The sequence below is a fragment of the Fundulus heteroclitus genome, unplaced genomic scaffold (assembly GCF_011125445.2).
Source record: "Fundulus heteroclitus isolate FHET01 unplaced genomic scaffold, MU-UCD_Fhet_4.1 scaffold_121, whole genome shotgun sequence".
NCBI classification, from domain to species: domain Eukaryota; kingdom Metazoa; phylum Chordata; class Actinopteri; order Cyprinodontiformes; family Fundulidae; genus Fundulus; species Fundulus heteroclitus.
In genome coordinates, this window is record NW_023396533.1 from 440,910 (window position 1) to 458,558 (window position 17,649).

The 17,649-nt window shown below is 41.8% G+C and overlaps 1 protein-coding gene across 2 annotated transcripts in view; it reads left to right on the forward strand.

Annotated features, from left to right (window-relative positions):
* Positions 1-17,649, forward strand: part of LOC105920858 (cell migration inducing hyaluronidase 1) — a 470,202-nt gene that overhangs the window by 302,186 nt on the left and 150,367 nt on the right. For both annotated transcript variants that reach the window (XM_036128814.1, XM_036128815.1), the window contains exons 15-16: positions 794-863; positions 1,663-1,791. In XM_036128814.1, coding sequence (XP_035984707.1) covers positions 794-863; positions 1,663-1,791 — 199 coding nt within the window. The remainder of the gene's footprint in view (positions 1-793; positions 864-1,662; positions 1,792-17,649) is intronic.

Sequence of the window (17,649 nt, forward strand, 5' to 3'; positions counted from 1 at the left end):
TCCTCCAGTAGCAAGCATTTCAGTTTAAAGTTCTTCCAGCATCGAATATGACAGAAACAAGTTAGTTGTAACCACTGCCAAGTTAAACTTTGGTATTGAACATAAAATGGTAATGCTGCTCCCTGCGGTTACCTCAGAAATTGCCTGTTTTTGGTAGATTTTTTCCCTATAAAGAGAATTCCCTGTCAGTGGCAATAAGCTTTAATTTATTATTATTGCTATTTTTTGTTTTACATGTTTAAGTTGAGCTTTACACTAAATATGTGTTACTGATAAGTGCTACAAATGTTACAACACTTTTGTTCATATGGCAGCAGAACATTAAAATAAAAGTGCTCTTTACACTACTTTTGAATTCATTCTTGGAGTTTGTAAATACAATGCGATTAATCATGATTAATCAGGCGAATTATACGATTAATCGGCCAATGATTAAATATTTTAATCATTGGCCAGCCCTAATATATATATATATATATATATATATATATATATATATATATATATATATATATATATATATATATATATGTGTGTGTGTGTGTGTGTGTGTGTGTATGGTTTTGTGTGTGCGTGAGTGTGACGCAGAAACTGTGTATATATTTTAAGAATTTTAATTAAAGGTTTAAATTGATGAACATTTAATTGATCTAAGGAACCAATAAAATAACTGAAAATACGTAGAATTATTTTTGTATTTGTAAATGTATAGAATGGCAGTATTGAATTTGATTTTGGCTCCTTTTGACTTCTCTCTGTATATTGTTCTTTCCTAAATCTTCCTTTGCAATAGTGCATCTTCAACCTTCTGGATTGCCAACCCCAATAACAACCTGATCAATTGTGTTGCTGCAGGCTCAGAGGTAGGTGTAAGTCAAACAACCCTATTCCTTATCTTCAGGTGCAGCTCCATCTCTTTAAATGTTAAATAATATATACCTCACAGAAACAAAATGACTGGGCTTTTTAAATTTACTATTGGTGATAATCAATGCATGTAGGCAAACTCGCACTGAACCATGTGGCTCGAACTGTTTTCTTTTTTGTTTTTTTCAGACCCAAATGATTGAGATGGGAGCGATACAAGATTTTTTGTTAATGTACAAATAACATGAGCATTCTGCTTACAGGCGAGGTTAACGTGCAATCTTGACATCCAAACCTATCTGTTTTCTGAGTAGATTTTTAAATTTGTGATTGACATGACTGATGAATTACCTCAGAGGCAGAGAAGTCCGGTCAACATTTCTACTCACAAGCTGAAACAGCAGTTTTACATGTAGATTTTTGCTTTATGTCTGCAAACATGTCAACCTTAACAAAAAAGTAGCTTTTGTACAAAAATTGTAACTTATAATTATTTTCTACAAATACAATAATTTTTAACCCCGCCTCTCGCCCAGTGAATGCTGGAGATAGGCACCAGCAACTCCGCGACCCCATGAGGGATTAAGCGGTTTGGAAAATGGATGGATGGATGGATACAATCATTTTTACGCACACAAATTCCTATCTATGCATAAAGATAGAATTCTTAGATATTTTGGTTTACAATGTGGAAACATTTATTCACAATTCATGAATTATGACCACAAAACACATATGAATGGAGCTTGAGCTAATAAAACAGCTTCTTTTTTCTTTCTGAATTTGTACCCTTAGGAAACAGGTTTCTGGTTTGTGTTTCATCATGTGCCCACTGGCCCTTCAGAGGGTCTTTACTCTCCTGGACACACTGAACACACACCTATGGGGCAGTTCACCAACAACAGAGCCCATTCCAACTACAGGGTAAGCCTGAAGAATGGACAACACTGGGGTAACAAAAGAAAACTGCAAAAAGTGATGTTGGAACTTGTTAAATCCTTTCAGAATCGGATATAAAAACATTTTTTATTGAGATTTTATATAACAGTCTAATACAAGTTAGAACAGCAATTAAGGCTAATATGTTAATTTAGGCTTGATAGCAGGTTCTAATCACACATCGACCACACCCATTCATCACAGTTATCATGTTCTTTCATCAGACAGAGAATGATTGTATGTTAATACTGTAAAAATCTTCTTTATTATATTCATTGTGAATCAATATTATCCAGCTTTATTCTTTTGACTCAGATGACAACCTGTTTGATAACAATCCAGCTAGCACTCAAACATCTTAACTTACAGACAGTTCCCTAATCTTAATTGGCTGAATGACGTCCTTCATTTTTCTCATCAGTCATTGAGCCAAACTGTGTTTTTTTTTTCATTGAGGCTCAGAAACACCCACAGCCATCACCTACTCTGAAATGAAAGCCTATTTTCTTTCCAGCAGCATCACTCCTTCATACTTTCCCATTCACAAACTGAAAATGCATCCAGACCCTACCACTCTCTTCAATCCTCCCATCTACTGGATCAAATACTAGACTGTAGCACGTCTTCAGCATGCACTTAAAGGGAAAAAAAATCCTTTCAGCCACACTTCTCCAACTGATCATCCACTTCACAAAAAGCTGCGGCTCCTCGATTATCCAAGTGTCTCATCATTCCGGCTTCTTCCTCCAAGCCCACTTCTTACAGGAATGTCAACGGTGTTGTCACAGTGCCTCTACCATCCAGGCCTATACCAACAGCTCTCTCTCATGGAAACCAGGTCATGGAGCCCTCCCCGTTCCTACTTCCTACTGTATGTGTTTGAGCTATCTCAAGTCATTCCCACAATTTCTCATCCATGTTTTAGCCAGGGTTATTAATCCCTTTTCCATTGCAAGTCCCAGGATTTAAAGCCCCAGGATTTGGTTTCCCCAGGCTTACCAAAGCCTGGGGCTTTTAAGTTTGACACATTTCCATTTTCTGGGGCCATTTTTGTAAAACAGCCTTAATGATGTATGAGAAGATCATGAGGAAACCTGTAGTACCACTGCGTCCTGGGAGGGGGGGGGTGGCAAGAAGACACCATAGGTCGCAGACTGAGAAGCTGTATCCTTATCCTGGATACTTATTGACAGGCTGAGGGAATGAGAACAAGGGAAACCGTCCTCTGTTCACTGATTGTGAACAAGGAAATAAACATAGAGTGCACCAACAGCAAGCATGTAGCTCATGTGACGGGTTAGACAGCTGACTTACAGGCAGATTGAGTAGTTGGGTCCAGGGGGACAGTGATTTGGTGTACAGAGGGCTGCCGATGACCGTCTGAGTAGCGGCTTGTTGTGGGTAGCATGTGGAACACATTGGAGGGTGGACTGGGAGGCAATGGTTCAGCAGGGAATAAGAGGCGTCCTTTATAGTATCGGACCAGGAGTTACCAGGACTACCAGGAGGACTTTTGAATACACAATCAGGGAGCTCTGCTTGGATCCTTCCAATAATGTAGAAACAGAGTAGAACCAAGGTGAAAGTCGGGTAAACGGGCTGGAGGTTTCTGAAAAGAAAAGGCATGAATGAGACCTGGGTGGCAGGAGATACACACGGTAACAGAAACGAGATCTCGATCAGGTTACCATTCAGGTTGAGCTAATACTTTGACATCTTCCTTCTGACTCCTGGTCCCTTTTAAGCTCTGCTTGATTGTAAATAATGAGGATCACCTGTGGCTGCTTCCTGACGGTCACATCCTGGTGGTGAAAGGAGGGAAAATGCAACAAAACCACTACAGAGATCTGTGCACAGATCTGTGCCCCAGACATCTTCATAAAAGGAAGCCCATTATGGACAACAATCCGCCTTCTCTGCTTCAGACTAAATACAACAACAGCATCTTAAATCAGAGGCATTTTCAGATCAGCTGCGATACAGACGGATACAGGATATTCTTCCTGCCCATAGTTATTTCCATCTACAACTCACTGAGGAAACTTGGACAATATGAGCTACAAAATGCCTCTAACTGTAGGGTTTCTGTAGGTGTCACCAACTAAAATGTAAGAATTTTTAAGACCTTTTTAAGGTCTTAAGGTGTATACATATATGTGTGTCTATAACATTGTAACAGGGTTTCATGAACATGTTTAGACATCTAACCAGTAGTCTTCGTCAATTCCGTTGGCTCACACTTGAGCTACCTCTCCTTAAAAAATTGTTATTTCCAAAATGTTACTCAAATAAAGGTATCTACTCTGTTACTAGTTTATATATATATATATATATATATATATATATATATATATATATATATATATATATATATATATATATATTAACTAGTAACAGAGTTACTACTCTGTTATCTACTCTGTTACTAGAGTAGATAACAGAGTATATATATATATATATATATATATATATATATAAATATAAATAAATAAAATTTGGGACACATGCGAGATAACCTCGTCTGCAAGCTGAATTTTCACATTATTTATGCATTCATAAACACTCCCATCTGAATTGTTTGGACGCAAACCAAAAGCGATTTGGGTCAATCATGTTGCAGTACTATGGTCTAAGGCGTGGCATGCAGCATGTCTAATGGTCCATTTGACACCAAGGGCAGTACAGAACTTCCAAATACGATCAAGGAATTGTAGACCCCAATCAAATGGTGACTGAAGCAGATTGAAGTTTCGAGAGAGCTATCAGGTAGCAAGCCTTTGAGAAATGATTGATGTTTAGATCATGGGCGTAGGTTTGATTTCAACTTTGGTAGGGACACTACTGGTCTCAAGTTTCATTGGTTTGATGTCATTGGTCCTACGCAATATGCATGCTCCTATTTTTTTTATACTTGACGTGAGCATCAGGGGACATTTTGTTTAAAGAGAAAAGCAGCATTTTTTGCAACATTAATACAAATTTTATAAGCACTACACACACTAGATGCTGTTGTCAATGTTTGAAGCATCACCTGCTCTCATGAATGTGGAATTGGGATTTTTTTCCACTTTGAAAAGGTTTGCATTTCAACTTACCAGCGACTAAGACAGAAGGCAAATATGTGCCTATTTAACCAAATATAGTCTAAATATGTCTGTTGTATGTGGATTTATCCTGTATTTTCTTTTGAAGATGTAGAATTATGCAGAGGTAAACAGAGGTAAAGCCCACTCTTATTTCTTTTATTTAATATGCTCTTTATCTATCATAAAACAAAGCAAAATAATACATTCAATGGACTGCAAATAAATTTATTGTATTTACATGTGCACAGGAACTAGAAGAGGAACTGGCACTGAGCATTTAAAATATTAACTTCAATATACAAGTTGTACAACTAGGCTGTAGTTACGCTGTGTAACCCATTTCACATACTTTATCGTAACATTCCAAATACGTTTTTTACATATACATCTGAAGTGTAGATAACAACACCCAAAACATGAACATTAACTTGAACCTAACTTGGATCTCCACACATTGAAGCTGGACTGTAAATACTGTTCAGTGTATTCTATTTCATCTAAACATTCCGAAGATGTGCCTACGTTTGTCATTAACAGAGACAAACTGCTGACAAAGATCTTTTAGATCAAGCTGGTCCAGAACGGTTTGATGAACATGACAGACTGCTATGTTATTGAGGCGCTGTTGAGTCATGGTTGACCTTAACCATGTTTTTAACCTTCTTAGTGCACTAAAGCTTCATTCTGCCTCCGCTGATGCCACAGGGACAACCAACAACAGCCTGATCAGTTTTTCCACCTCATCAAACAAGCCTCTGACTTCACTGGACATCCCCTTCAGAATATTTGCAGCTTCTCTAACAGATGTAAATTTATGCTTGGATTGAAACATTGCCAGCTGGACCCTCAAACTCCCTGTGTCTATTTCTGGATACTGCCCTATACTATCATCCACTTGTCCAGTAAGGAGAACATTTTCAACCTGTTTCAGTTTTTGCAAATCTGGTTGGTTAAACCGTTCCGTAAACTGACTCTCCAAAGTGTCCAACACCTTAAAATATTCAGCCCTAAAGTGTTCCTCAGGTGATTTTGCCCTATGGGGAGAAGCTCCACCACTGAACCGCTTGGGAGGTTTTCTCTGGTGGGGTATTTCAATAGGGTCAAGGTGCAGGGTATGTGTCATTTCTGCAGCCTTTGCAAATAACACTGCAAACTTCTCCTCCGTTCTTTTTTCTTTGATTGTGGATTGGACATAACCAACAGCAGTCTGCATCCCCTCTATTGTTTGTGATCGATTCTGCAAAGATCGATTTAAACACTCCAGCTCTCCCAACACATCTGAAGCTACCAGCAGTCCAAGAACGGTTTTACCCTTAAGAAATCTTTCTAAGAGTCCATTGGCCCGAGTGCCAGTGTCAGAGCTTACTGAGGCCATTTCCTCCAAACTAGACAACACAGCTTCATATTGACAAAGTACTTTGTCAACGGCCTGGCCACGTACTGTCCACCTGGTGGGACACAGAGGCTTGATCCCCCTTATATGACCCCCAGTCACAGCCTGTCCAGCCAAAAGCCCCTTAAACTTCCCAGACTGGTTGCTTAGAGTTCCCAGTTCATGCACCCACTGCAACGCATCACGCAGTATGGGAGAGGCACAACAAGCAGACTGTGTAATAAGATTCACACAGTGGGCACCACAGTGCACATACAATGCCAATGGCTGCTCTTTTTTCAGCACTGCCTGCGCCCCAGAAAACTTCCCAGCCATATTAGCTGCTCCATCATAGGTTTGACCTCGCAATGCAGTGATTGGAATGTACAGCCTCAGTAGTACATCAACTGCTAGCTTGGCCATTTGTTCACCTGTTGTCCCTGGCACCTCATATAGTCCCACAAATGCTTCATTTGGCTCTAAGTCCTCGTCCACATATCTCAAACATAAAGAAACTTGCTCTTTCCCTTGTATGTCCTGAGTGCTATCCATTATAATGGAAAATTGGACCACCGGTAAGGACCTGATTGTTGAGGCAATTTCCCGAACGATGGTGTTCCCAAATAAAGTTAGATATTCGTTCTGGCATTGTGGGCTCACATAGTCATGGCTACGAGTAAGCCAAAAGGACAAAAGAGAGTCATTTTTTGCCATAAACTTTACAAGATGATGCAAATTACCTTCATCTTCTTCATGTCCTCGAAAAGCAAGTCCCTGTCTTGCAAGATACCTTACACAGCCCATTATTTCCAGTAGACAATGTCTTGCCTCCTCCTGAGCTTTGGCCATTGCATTAGAAAGCTGAGTATTAACTGGAGCTTGCTCCATAACATTAACAGCAACAGCATGATGGTGTGCTCTGGTGGCTTGATGTCGATTAAAGCTATCGATGGCATTTTTCCAATTATTGAAACCATTTAAGCAAAAAGCAGGTTCATTCTTTTTCTCCAGTGTGGTCTTTTTGATGGTGTATGCTTTGACACATTTAAAACACAGAACTTTTTTTAGTGTAGGGCTATAATGCAGCCATGTAAACTGACTGTACCACTTTGCCTGGAATCTTAATGTCTTGTTTTTCAGTTGTTGCACTTCAACAAACTTTGGATCCGGCTGGTATGGCTTACTGCCCATGTCCAGGACACTACACTGACTTGCTTGAGGTCTACCTTCACTCAAACTGGCTTTCCCCTAAAGAGCAAAGAAAATCATACAACTCTGTATTCACACTAGCTGACAAATTAACTACAAGCTCTAATAAAAGACCATTCCTTCATTATTAAGGCAGTTACATTAACAACCTCACCTGAAGCCCTGATGGTCCAGGAACATCTCCCTCAGCCTGCTCTATACTGTCCTCCCTTGACATTTGAGTTTCCTATGTACAATTAATCAACCAAACAAACATGTAAATCAAGCAAACTATCCTAAAATCAATGTGTCATTAGTGAGCCTAAAAGAGATCACAGAATACCATTACTCATACTGAACAAAAATAAACTCTCACCTGAAGCCCTGAAGGTTCGGACACTTCTCTCTCTACCTGTGCTGCAACATCACCACTCATTGTTTCAGTTCCCTAAATTCAGCCATATCAAATACAAATGGATATTTTTATTGATAAAAAGCTGCTCCTTAATTTGTAATTAAAATCTATTAGACATCACCTGAAGCACTGAAGGGCCAGCTGCTTCACCTTCAAGCTGCCCTGCATCATTATTACTGGATATCTGTGTTTCCTATAATCATATAATGTTATTATTATACAAGTGTGTTTTTAGTATTAAAGGATTAAATGTACCACAAACTTTTATATCATCCTATGATACTTACTGTCTGAGTGTTGAAATAGCTCCTTATGTCTCTTTTCTTTTTTGGTGGCATCATCTACAATCACAACACTAAGCATGAGCCTAAGTTTATTCAAATATAAAATCACTTTTAACAATTATTTAAAGAAAATATAACACTATCTTATCCGTAATGTAATAATATCCAAAATAAACAGCCAGATTCAAGCATTTTTACCAGACACTAATGTTTGTACTTATTTACTAATGGACTGTGTGGAAATCTATGTAAAATCAAACCAATGTGTTCCTCTGTTTGTACTTTATCCTATTTCTAAAAGTAGAAATAGTCCATTAAATAGCACTATTATTATGTGAAACCCTAATTATGCTTTCTAAACAAAAAATAGCAATGTTTAGGCACCATCTCGTGTTGTTATACACTCTATAAAACGAATAACACGCTATTTATATCTGAACCGCCTTAAAGGGATTTTTTGAAAGCTTCCATTCTTTGCTTGTCGATTTTTCCAGCAGTCTTCAGAACTCCTGCCTGACACAGAATATTTAGTTTTATAAAATAAAAAAAAGTTTTTTGTTGATAAAATGTATTATACTTCAGAATTAAATATTATTTTAAGATGCTAACGTTGGTTACTTACATTTCTTAAGTTCCACAAATGAAAACTACTCTCTCCTGCTTCTTCTATCGCCTGTTATAGCGTAGATAATATATTTTTTTAAATTGGGACTAGTTTCGTAGTCTAATATTCGTTGTAGTAACCGCAGTATTCTAGCGTGAATTAAATTTAAATTTCGCGCTGCAAGCATGCACGCACATGCACGCACTAGAAAACAGCCAACCAGGGAGAGAGAAGGCGGGACTTAAGGCAAAACAACCAATGAGAGTGGAGTTAAACAGCACACAGCACAGTTACGTGCGCTGCTAAATTAAAGCGACAGAAAAAGACCGACTGGACACGCAGGCTGGCAGACGGAGCTGCAGCAGCAGCCGCCGCAAAGCAGCGGAGCTGCGAGAGGAAAATAAGCGACTGCTGTAACAACGCTGTATTGTAAATTATAAACATGTTATTCACATCGAATTATTGGTAGGGACAATTAGGTAGGTCCAAAATTTTGGTAGGGACATGTCCCTATGGTCCCTATACAAACCTACGCCCATGGTTTAGATTAACAAACCTATTGTTGGATAGGGGAAAACTGGTGAAAAATCCAAGGTGATGTGAGACCACGGATGACTTGGAATGGAGAGAGGTTGCAAAAGACAAGAAAGGAATTGGGGAACTTTTTTTCTTGGTACAGATAGGTCAGGCAGAAACATAATCTTACACATCTTTGTTATAAGATAGCCACCAGGAGTAATGGTGAAGCAAGCTGAGGGTACAACCTATACCTGTCATGGGTTGAGGTTTTTGTTGAGGACCAACGGCGCAGAAGAAGCGGTGAGGAAACATCGGTATGCAGGTAAGAGGTTTTTAATCCAAAAAGCACATCAAGGAGGTTACAAAGGGCAGGCTTCAGACTGGGACGGAATACCAAAGAGAAATGCTAACAGACAAAGAATGAACACTGACTAGGATGGAAAATAGACTAACGATCCAGCAAAGACTGAACAGAAACCCGGAACTTAAATACACAGGAGATAATTGAACTAAACAGGACACAGGTGTGGGATAATCAAAGGTAACAGAACAGCTGGAAGGCAGCAGGACCTGTGAGAAACGATCAATGAATGTAAACACAATAACAGAACAAATGCACGATCCCAAAGATAAAACTCAAACATAAATAATCACAAATGCCTAGGGATCGTGACAATACCAGTGTGGCAGAAGAAAGGGGAAGAATGAGCCAGGTCAATGGCAGTGGAGAGAGCAAAATGTTGGCTGTAAGATTCCTCTTCAGAACCAGGTTCACTTTGGAGAGCACATTGGATTATATTTTCCAAATCCCAAGAGATGGTTCCAAGAGCAGTGTGGATAAGATTGGCTTAAGTTAACTGGGACATTTGTTGACAGAGAATAGTCTGGAGAGATTCTGTGGCTTGTTGTTCCAGGAGCCAGGGTGGTAAGTGATGGTGAAGTTGAAAGGGAGAAGACAAGACAGCAGTGTTTAGACATCTTAGTGACTGAAGATATGAAAGGTTCTTGTAGTCGGTTCAGATGACAACAGGTTGCTTGGTGCTTGGTGTGACAGGAATGCTCCAGCATCACAATCAGAAGTCTCCACATCCAGAAAGAACTGCTCAACTGAGTCAGGGTGAATGAAAATTGGAGCCTCAAAGAATCTTTTCATTAGCTCGGAGAAGGCTTCCACTGCTTCTGGCAATTGAGAAAAAAAAGTTTGTTTTAGTGGAGCTTAAACCAGTAAAGGGACCAGCAACCAGGCTGATATATGTGATTAATCTTCTATAGAAGTTGCAGAATCCTAGGAACCATTGGAACTGTTTTCTGGTAGCATGTTTAGGCCACTGTAGAATTGTGCTTTTCTTCTCAGGGGTCCATCTTCACCTATCCACCTTCAAACATGTAACCAAGAAAAGATGTGTTTTATGAAACTCCATCTTTTACACTTTGATGAAGAGAGGGTTTGCCAATAGACATTGGAGTATTTGTCTGACATGAACCTGATGTTCCTCTGGGGATCGTGAGAAAATGTATACATCAACATAAACAAGGACAACAATGTTTACAATCTCAAGGAGGTTGTCATTAATAAGGACTTGGAACACTGTGGTAGCCTGTGTGAGTTTGAAGGGCACAAGAAATGGTAGGTATTGCATAGTGTGTTTCCTTCGTCTCTAAACTTGCTTTGTGCAAATGTTTTAATGTTGGTCTCCAGACTGTCTGTGTGCAAACCGGCTATATCTGCATTGCAGCACTTTACTGCTCTTCAATATATATTCACTTATATTCATACTTGTATTACACAGGTTCTCGCTTGATGTATGCTCTTAATTTTTTCGTCTGATTCTCAGACAATAAACATCCTCCTGTTCATCTGCCTTTTCTTTAAAAATAAGAATCTTCTGGTGTTAAGCCCTTGGTTCTGGTAGCTCCTGCTGGTGTTGGTTAGTTACCCTTGGTGATGATCTGCACAATAATAACCCCAGATGTTTTACAACCAGTGGGGATGCTCAAATCTGGTAACCTAAAGCTAGATTGATAATGTGTAGCACTCTAGTTCTGCACATCATCAATCGGGACTGCTCCCTTTGAATCAGTTTTGGGGAAAGGAGGGAATTTCAGCAGAACTCTCCGAGCTGATTGGGCAAAGCGACACAGAATGTTCGCCTACCAAAGATTGGTTGTAGCCGATCATGCTATCAAATTCAAACTTAAGCAGCAGGTGTTACGAGAAACCACAAGAAGGTAAACTAGTCAAGGCACTTCTTGCTGTTCTATTACCAAAGAAGAAATCATGGATTCTTACAAAACTGATGTGTTAGCTGCCGCTATGTGTGCGTCCTCTTACGCTGCCATGTTTATGTTGGTTTGGCAGTGGGCTCAGCCGCTCTTGCTTTCATTGCACCGGTATTTCCCACCTTAAACCTTAATAATGCAATGTGATTGCCTCGAGCAGTACAAGTACTGCCTGGAGCAGTACAAGATGGATTCCTTTGTGTTTGTGAACGCAAGAACTCATCTAGTAGGCATGGTTTCAAATCTGGCCCTAATCGTATCTTTTTACATGGTGGTCTTCGCACCAGGCTTTTATGCAATTACACCCGTTTGATTATGAAGAATATTATTGATTATAATTGGCAATTATAATTTAATAATCATAATTTAATATCATTCAAAGTCAAAGGATAGCTCTAACAAAAGTTATTTCAAATGGTTGTGATCAAGGGCTATGAGCCTGTAACGATTACCACTAACAGTTGGCTTATTAATTAGCAGTTATTAACTTATTTGTACTGGCAATGGTTTGTCTAACCAGTTGTTGACTGGGTTAGACTCATCCAGTTTATTCAGTTATCAACTCAAAAGGAGATAATTCGGTAAGTTTGAGAGACCATTAAATTTCAGACTCAAAATAATCACAAACGCCTATCTCGCTAGTTGTTATGTATTAAACTGATAATTCCCTGTTACAGAAATTATTCTGCTTAATAAAATACTAGAAAACACTACTCACTACTAAATAGAACATGGAAAAGAAAACAAATGAAAATAAGTCAATCAAAATGGATTAATTAAGAGGTAGCAATGTATAATCAATGCACAGTTGATTAGAAATCTTATTCGCTTCGACATTGACTATTACAATCCACATGTCAGCACTTTGAGGTAACAGCATTGAAAGAATACTGGCTAAATAGCTCTGAGGTAGCAAAGCTGATATACCAAAACAGGCCTGAGGCTAAGATGGGGAATGCTTCTGGCGAAACTAGCTGCTAGCATTGTTAGTTGCACGGTTACCTTCTAACTCATTCTAGATCAGCTTCAAGGTGGCATTCAGCTAACGATAACTAATTAGTTAGTGTCACTTCACAACAGCCTTCAGCCAACAGCCTCGGGCTAATCTGTGCCCCGCACAAGATAGCAGCTCTGATGCGGTATGACCTCTGACCTTGCATGCTGTACGTAAGATGGTGGCTCCGAGAGCATAGGCTAGCTCACTAGCCTAGCGTGAAGGCGGATTTTGAAGGAAGTAACCAGTGGAGACAAAAGGCTTCGACAAAACGGCAGAAGTCAGAAAGAGAAGGAGGGGGAAGTATTAAAAAAAAACCTAACTCAGCTGATCGGTGCGGCTCGTCTCTTACCAAACAAACCGAAACAGCATAAATCACTTATAACGAACACATTGGAAATATTCAGCACATTTTAAACAAATTCCCTTTGGAGTTTAAGCATTAAACTATTCCTAATATGTCCTGCCCAAGGACAAAATACCACCTTATGAGTGGAAAAAGAGAAAAGGGGAAATCCTTTACGTAATGTTGCTCCAACAATGGAGATTGATGCTGCACTGCTCAACGTCCGTCGATCTTAGCCGGGGTCTGCCGTGGAGATTGGCAAAGGTCACTGAGGGGCAGCAAACACAGATTATCTTGGCGCTCCGCTGACAATCTGTTTGGCCAAAACAAAACGAGCGGATCTTGTTGGTCCCTGAAAGATGATGGAACTTCCGGTTCGATCAAAAATGATCCAAGTCATGGCCTCCATGGTTGAGATGTAGAGGAAATGGTGATGGATGAACTCGGGCTAGCCCAGGAGTCCGAATCACAGACCACGCCGAAATTCAGCTGAACCTCTTCTCAACTCAACGGCACTGCACAGAAGAAGGCAGAAAATGGATGGATGGATGGATGTTCAGACATGTTTGTAACAGCAGAAAGCGGCGTCGGACACAGACCGCGTCTCAGCAGAGAGGAAGACCCGCCACCGGTAGGTTAAAAAAAATTGTTTACTACGGATTATTTTGGTGTTTTTGTCTTGTTAAAATTGGTGGGGGTGTCAGCGACATTGGAGCGTAAACACAGAAGTACTAGTGCCCGTGAACGGGCAGAGGGGAGGTGGCGATCGCTACACGGGCCGGAGAAGCGGCAGCAGCAGCCGCTGTCTGGAGCAGCGGCCGCTTCCTGCTGCTCCAGACAGCAGCTGCTGCTGCTGCCGCTTCTCCGGCCCGTGTAGCGATCGCCACCTCCTCTCCGCCGCTATTTATCTAGAACAATGACTAGAGCAGAATTAAGTTGTATTTACCGGAGATGAAGTGTAGACTGCAAATTCTGTCATAGTTTGATGGCTCCCCCAGTCCATTGGGAGTGTCTGCCTGCGCTCTTTTCATTGAAAATATCCATTTCTTTTTTCGTCTTTCCTCCTTCGGTAAACGACAGGAACGTACATCCAATGATTTGGAATGCCTCTGTGTGCAACCGGGAGCACAACAAGTCGTAGGCATTGCTTAGATTCCAAAAATAAACTAACTAAAAGTATGCTCTAAATCACCCGTTTTGTCATGTAGTAGAACAGAACAGTACTGTTTTTTGCCTTCCCACGGGACCCGGATGTAGCGCTGACGTCACGCGTGAACTACCCTATACTACAGTATTTATCAATGTGTTTCTCTTGATTACCAAGATAACTTCACAATTTCAGTGTTTTGAACACAGTTGCTATAAGAGGAGAAATAAAAATTTTGGTAACATACTAAACTATTTTTGCATTAACAATTCACTTATGGTGACTATTTTTATCAGTTAATATTAGTTTAGTTTTAAATTTTATCCTTAAATTTCCACCAGGACTGTTAGTCGTTACGGGCTGCACAGTGGCGCAGTGGGTAGCACTGTTGCCTTGCAGCAAGAAGGTTCTGGGTTCAAATGCAATCCTGGGTCTTTCTGCATGGAGTTTGCATGTTCACCCAGTGCATGCGTGGGTTCTCTCCGGGTACTCCGGCTTCCTCCCACAGTCCAAAAACATGACTGTTAGGGTAATTGGCATCTCTAAATTGTCCTTAGGTGTGAGTGTGTGTGCGTGTGTGTGTGTGTGTGTGCATGGTTGTTTGTCCTGTCTGTCTCTGTGTTGCCCTGCGACAGTCTGGCGACCTGTTCAGGGTGTACCCTGCCTCTCGTCCAGTAAACGCTGGAGACAGGCACCAGCAACCCCCGCGACACCAGGAGGGATTAAGCAGTTCGGAAAATGGATGGATGGATGGATGTTAGTCGTTACCTATTAGGAAAATTAACAGACAGCAGATTAAAGATGCCTACACCTTCGCCCCCCTCTGGGACGCTCAGACCACAACCTCGTCTACCTGCTCCCCCACTACATTCCACTGGTGAGGAGACAAAAGACACAGAAGAAGTCAGTGAAAGTTTGGTCAGACGAAGCCAGTGAGAAGCTGAGGGATTGTTTCAGAACCACAGACTGGAGCATGTTCCAAAGCTCTCATGGAGACGACATCAACAGCCTGACTGAATGCATCACTGACTACATGAACTTCTGTGTGGAGAGCATCGTGCCATCACGACGGCTACAATGCTTTCCAAACAACCCCCGCTGGGTGACCCCTGAGCTGAAAGTCCTCCTGAACCAGAAGAAGAGGGCTTTCTACTCAGGGGACAGAGAGGAGCAGCGTAGAGTCCAACAGGAGCTCCAGTGGAGGATCAGGGCGGCAAAGAAGGACTATGAGAAGAAGATGGAGGAGCAGCTGGCGCAGAACATCAGAGATGTGTGGAGAGGTCTGAAGAACATCTCCGGCTTCGGACAGAGGACCAGCAGGGCTGCAGACGGTGACACCAAGTCTGCAGATGAGTTGAACACATTCTTCACCCGGTTTGACTGGCCCCCTCCCTGCCGTCAACTCTCCACACATCTCCAACCACCAGCCATCCAGAGACCTACCATCCCCCGCACCGCCACTCCTATCAACGACCGACACATCCACACCTTCGGTCCTGCCTTCCTCCCCCCTCACAGTCACACCAATGCAGGTGAGAGGTCAGCTGACGAGGCTGAAACAGAAGAAAGCCCCTGGTCCGGACGGCATCCCCCCCAGGCTGCTGAGGACCTGTGCAGATGAGCTCTGTGAGGTCCTCAGCTACATCTACAACCTGAGCCTCAGCCTCGGGGTGGTGCCCACCCTATGGAAGACCTCCTGTGTAGTACCGGTTCCCAAAACGCCGCACGCCAGGGAACCGGCCCACTTCAGACCAGTTACTCTGACCTCCCACCTGATGAAGACCATGGAGCGCCTCCTAGCTCCTAGCTCACCTGTGCACCGTGGTGAGCCCCACTCTGGACCCGCTGCAGTTTGCATACCGGCCCAACATCGGAGTAGGCGGGCGCTCACCCACCTGGAGACCACCGGGAGCGCTGTGAGAGTCATGTTCTTTGAATTCTCCAGCGCTTTCAACACCATCAGACCGGTGCTGCTGAGGGGGAAGCTGGAGGATGCTGGGGTGGACAAACATCTAGCTGACTGGACCATGGACTACCTCACTAACCGCCCTCAGTACGTGCGGCTGCACGGCTGTCAGTCAGAGGTGGCACTCTGCAGCACTGGGCCCCCCCAGGGCACCGTTCTATCGCCGTTTCTTTTCACCCTTTACACCTCGGACTTCACCTACAACACGGACAGCTGCCACCTTCAGAAGTTCTCAGATGACTCGGCCATTGTGGGCTGTGTGTCTGAGGGAACGAGCTGGAGTACTGGTCGGTCATCATGGACTTTCTGGACTGGTGTGAGAGAAACCATCTGTGCTTAAACACCAGTAAAACCAAGGAGATGGTGATCAACTTCAGGAGAAGACCCCCACCTCACTCACCTGTGAACATCCAGGGGCAGGACATAGAAACTGTGGAGAGTTTCAAATACCTGGGTGTTCACGTCAACAATAAACTGGACTGGACTCACAACACCGACGCCCTGTATAAGAAGGGCCAGAGCCGCCTCCACCTCCTGAGGAGGCTGAGGTCCTTTGGAGTGCAGAGCGAGACAGAACGAGGCTGAATAAGCTGGTGAGGAAGGCCACTTCTGTCCTGGGCTGCACTCTGGACTCAGTGGAGGATGTGGCTGAGAGGAGGGTGTTGTCCAAGCTCACATCCATCATGGACAACACCTTCCACCCGCTGCATCAGACTGTAGAGGAGCTGAGCAGCTCCTTTAGTGCCAGACTTAGACATCCTGTCTGTAAAAAAGAGCGTTACCGCAGGTCATTCATTCCTGCTGCTATCAGACTTTACAATGCTGCACTGTAACTGTGACCATAACTGTAATAAGTAATGTGCAATAATCTATTTAATACACTGTCCTACAACCCGTGCAATAATCCTGATGTAGTGACTTCTGCTGCTATCAACACCTGAACATAAGTCAGTACACATGTATGTATGTATGTACAAATGTATACACGAATGTATATGCACAGATATACGTGTAGGTACTTGTATATGTAGGCGTATAGATATATGTATATATTTATAAGTATATATATATATATGTTTATATATATGTAGACCACTATGAATGTAAATAAGACATCATATGCCCATTCCTATTTCTTTTTGTATTTTTTTTTGGTATTCTTTTTGATCCATTGAATATATGAAGATTCACTGTATATAACTGAATGCACCTTCCCTACTCTGCACCTTCTTGTATGAGCCGATGTGACGAGTGAATTTCTCCATTGTGAGATCAATAAAGACTATCTTATCTTATTTTAAGAGAGATTAAAACAAGGAAACCAATAAAGTACAATCAATTAAATGTAACAATCGGAAGTATAATACAGAACTAGGACCTAATTTTAGCCGTTTGAAAAAAACGTATTTATTGTGCTGTTTTCCCATGTTACATATATGTGTAGGGTGTAGTGCATATGAGCCAAGCTCCCGCACTGATAATGTTTCCCAACTAGAAACCATGGGTAGACAGCACAGTGCAGTCTCTACTGAAGGTCTGGGATGTAGCATTCCGATCAGGAGACAGAAAGACCTACATCAGGGCTTGCAGTGAGTCGAAAAAAGATATACCAGCAGCGCATTGAGGACAGCTTCAGCAGCAA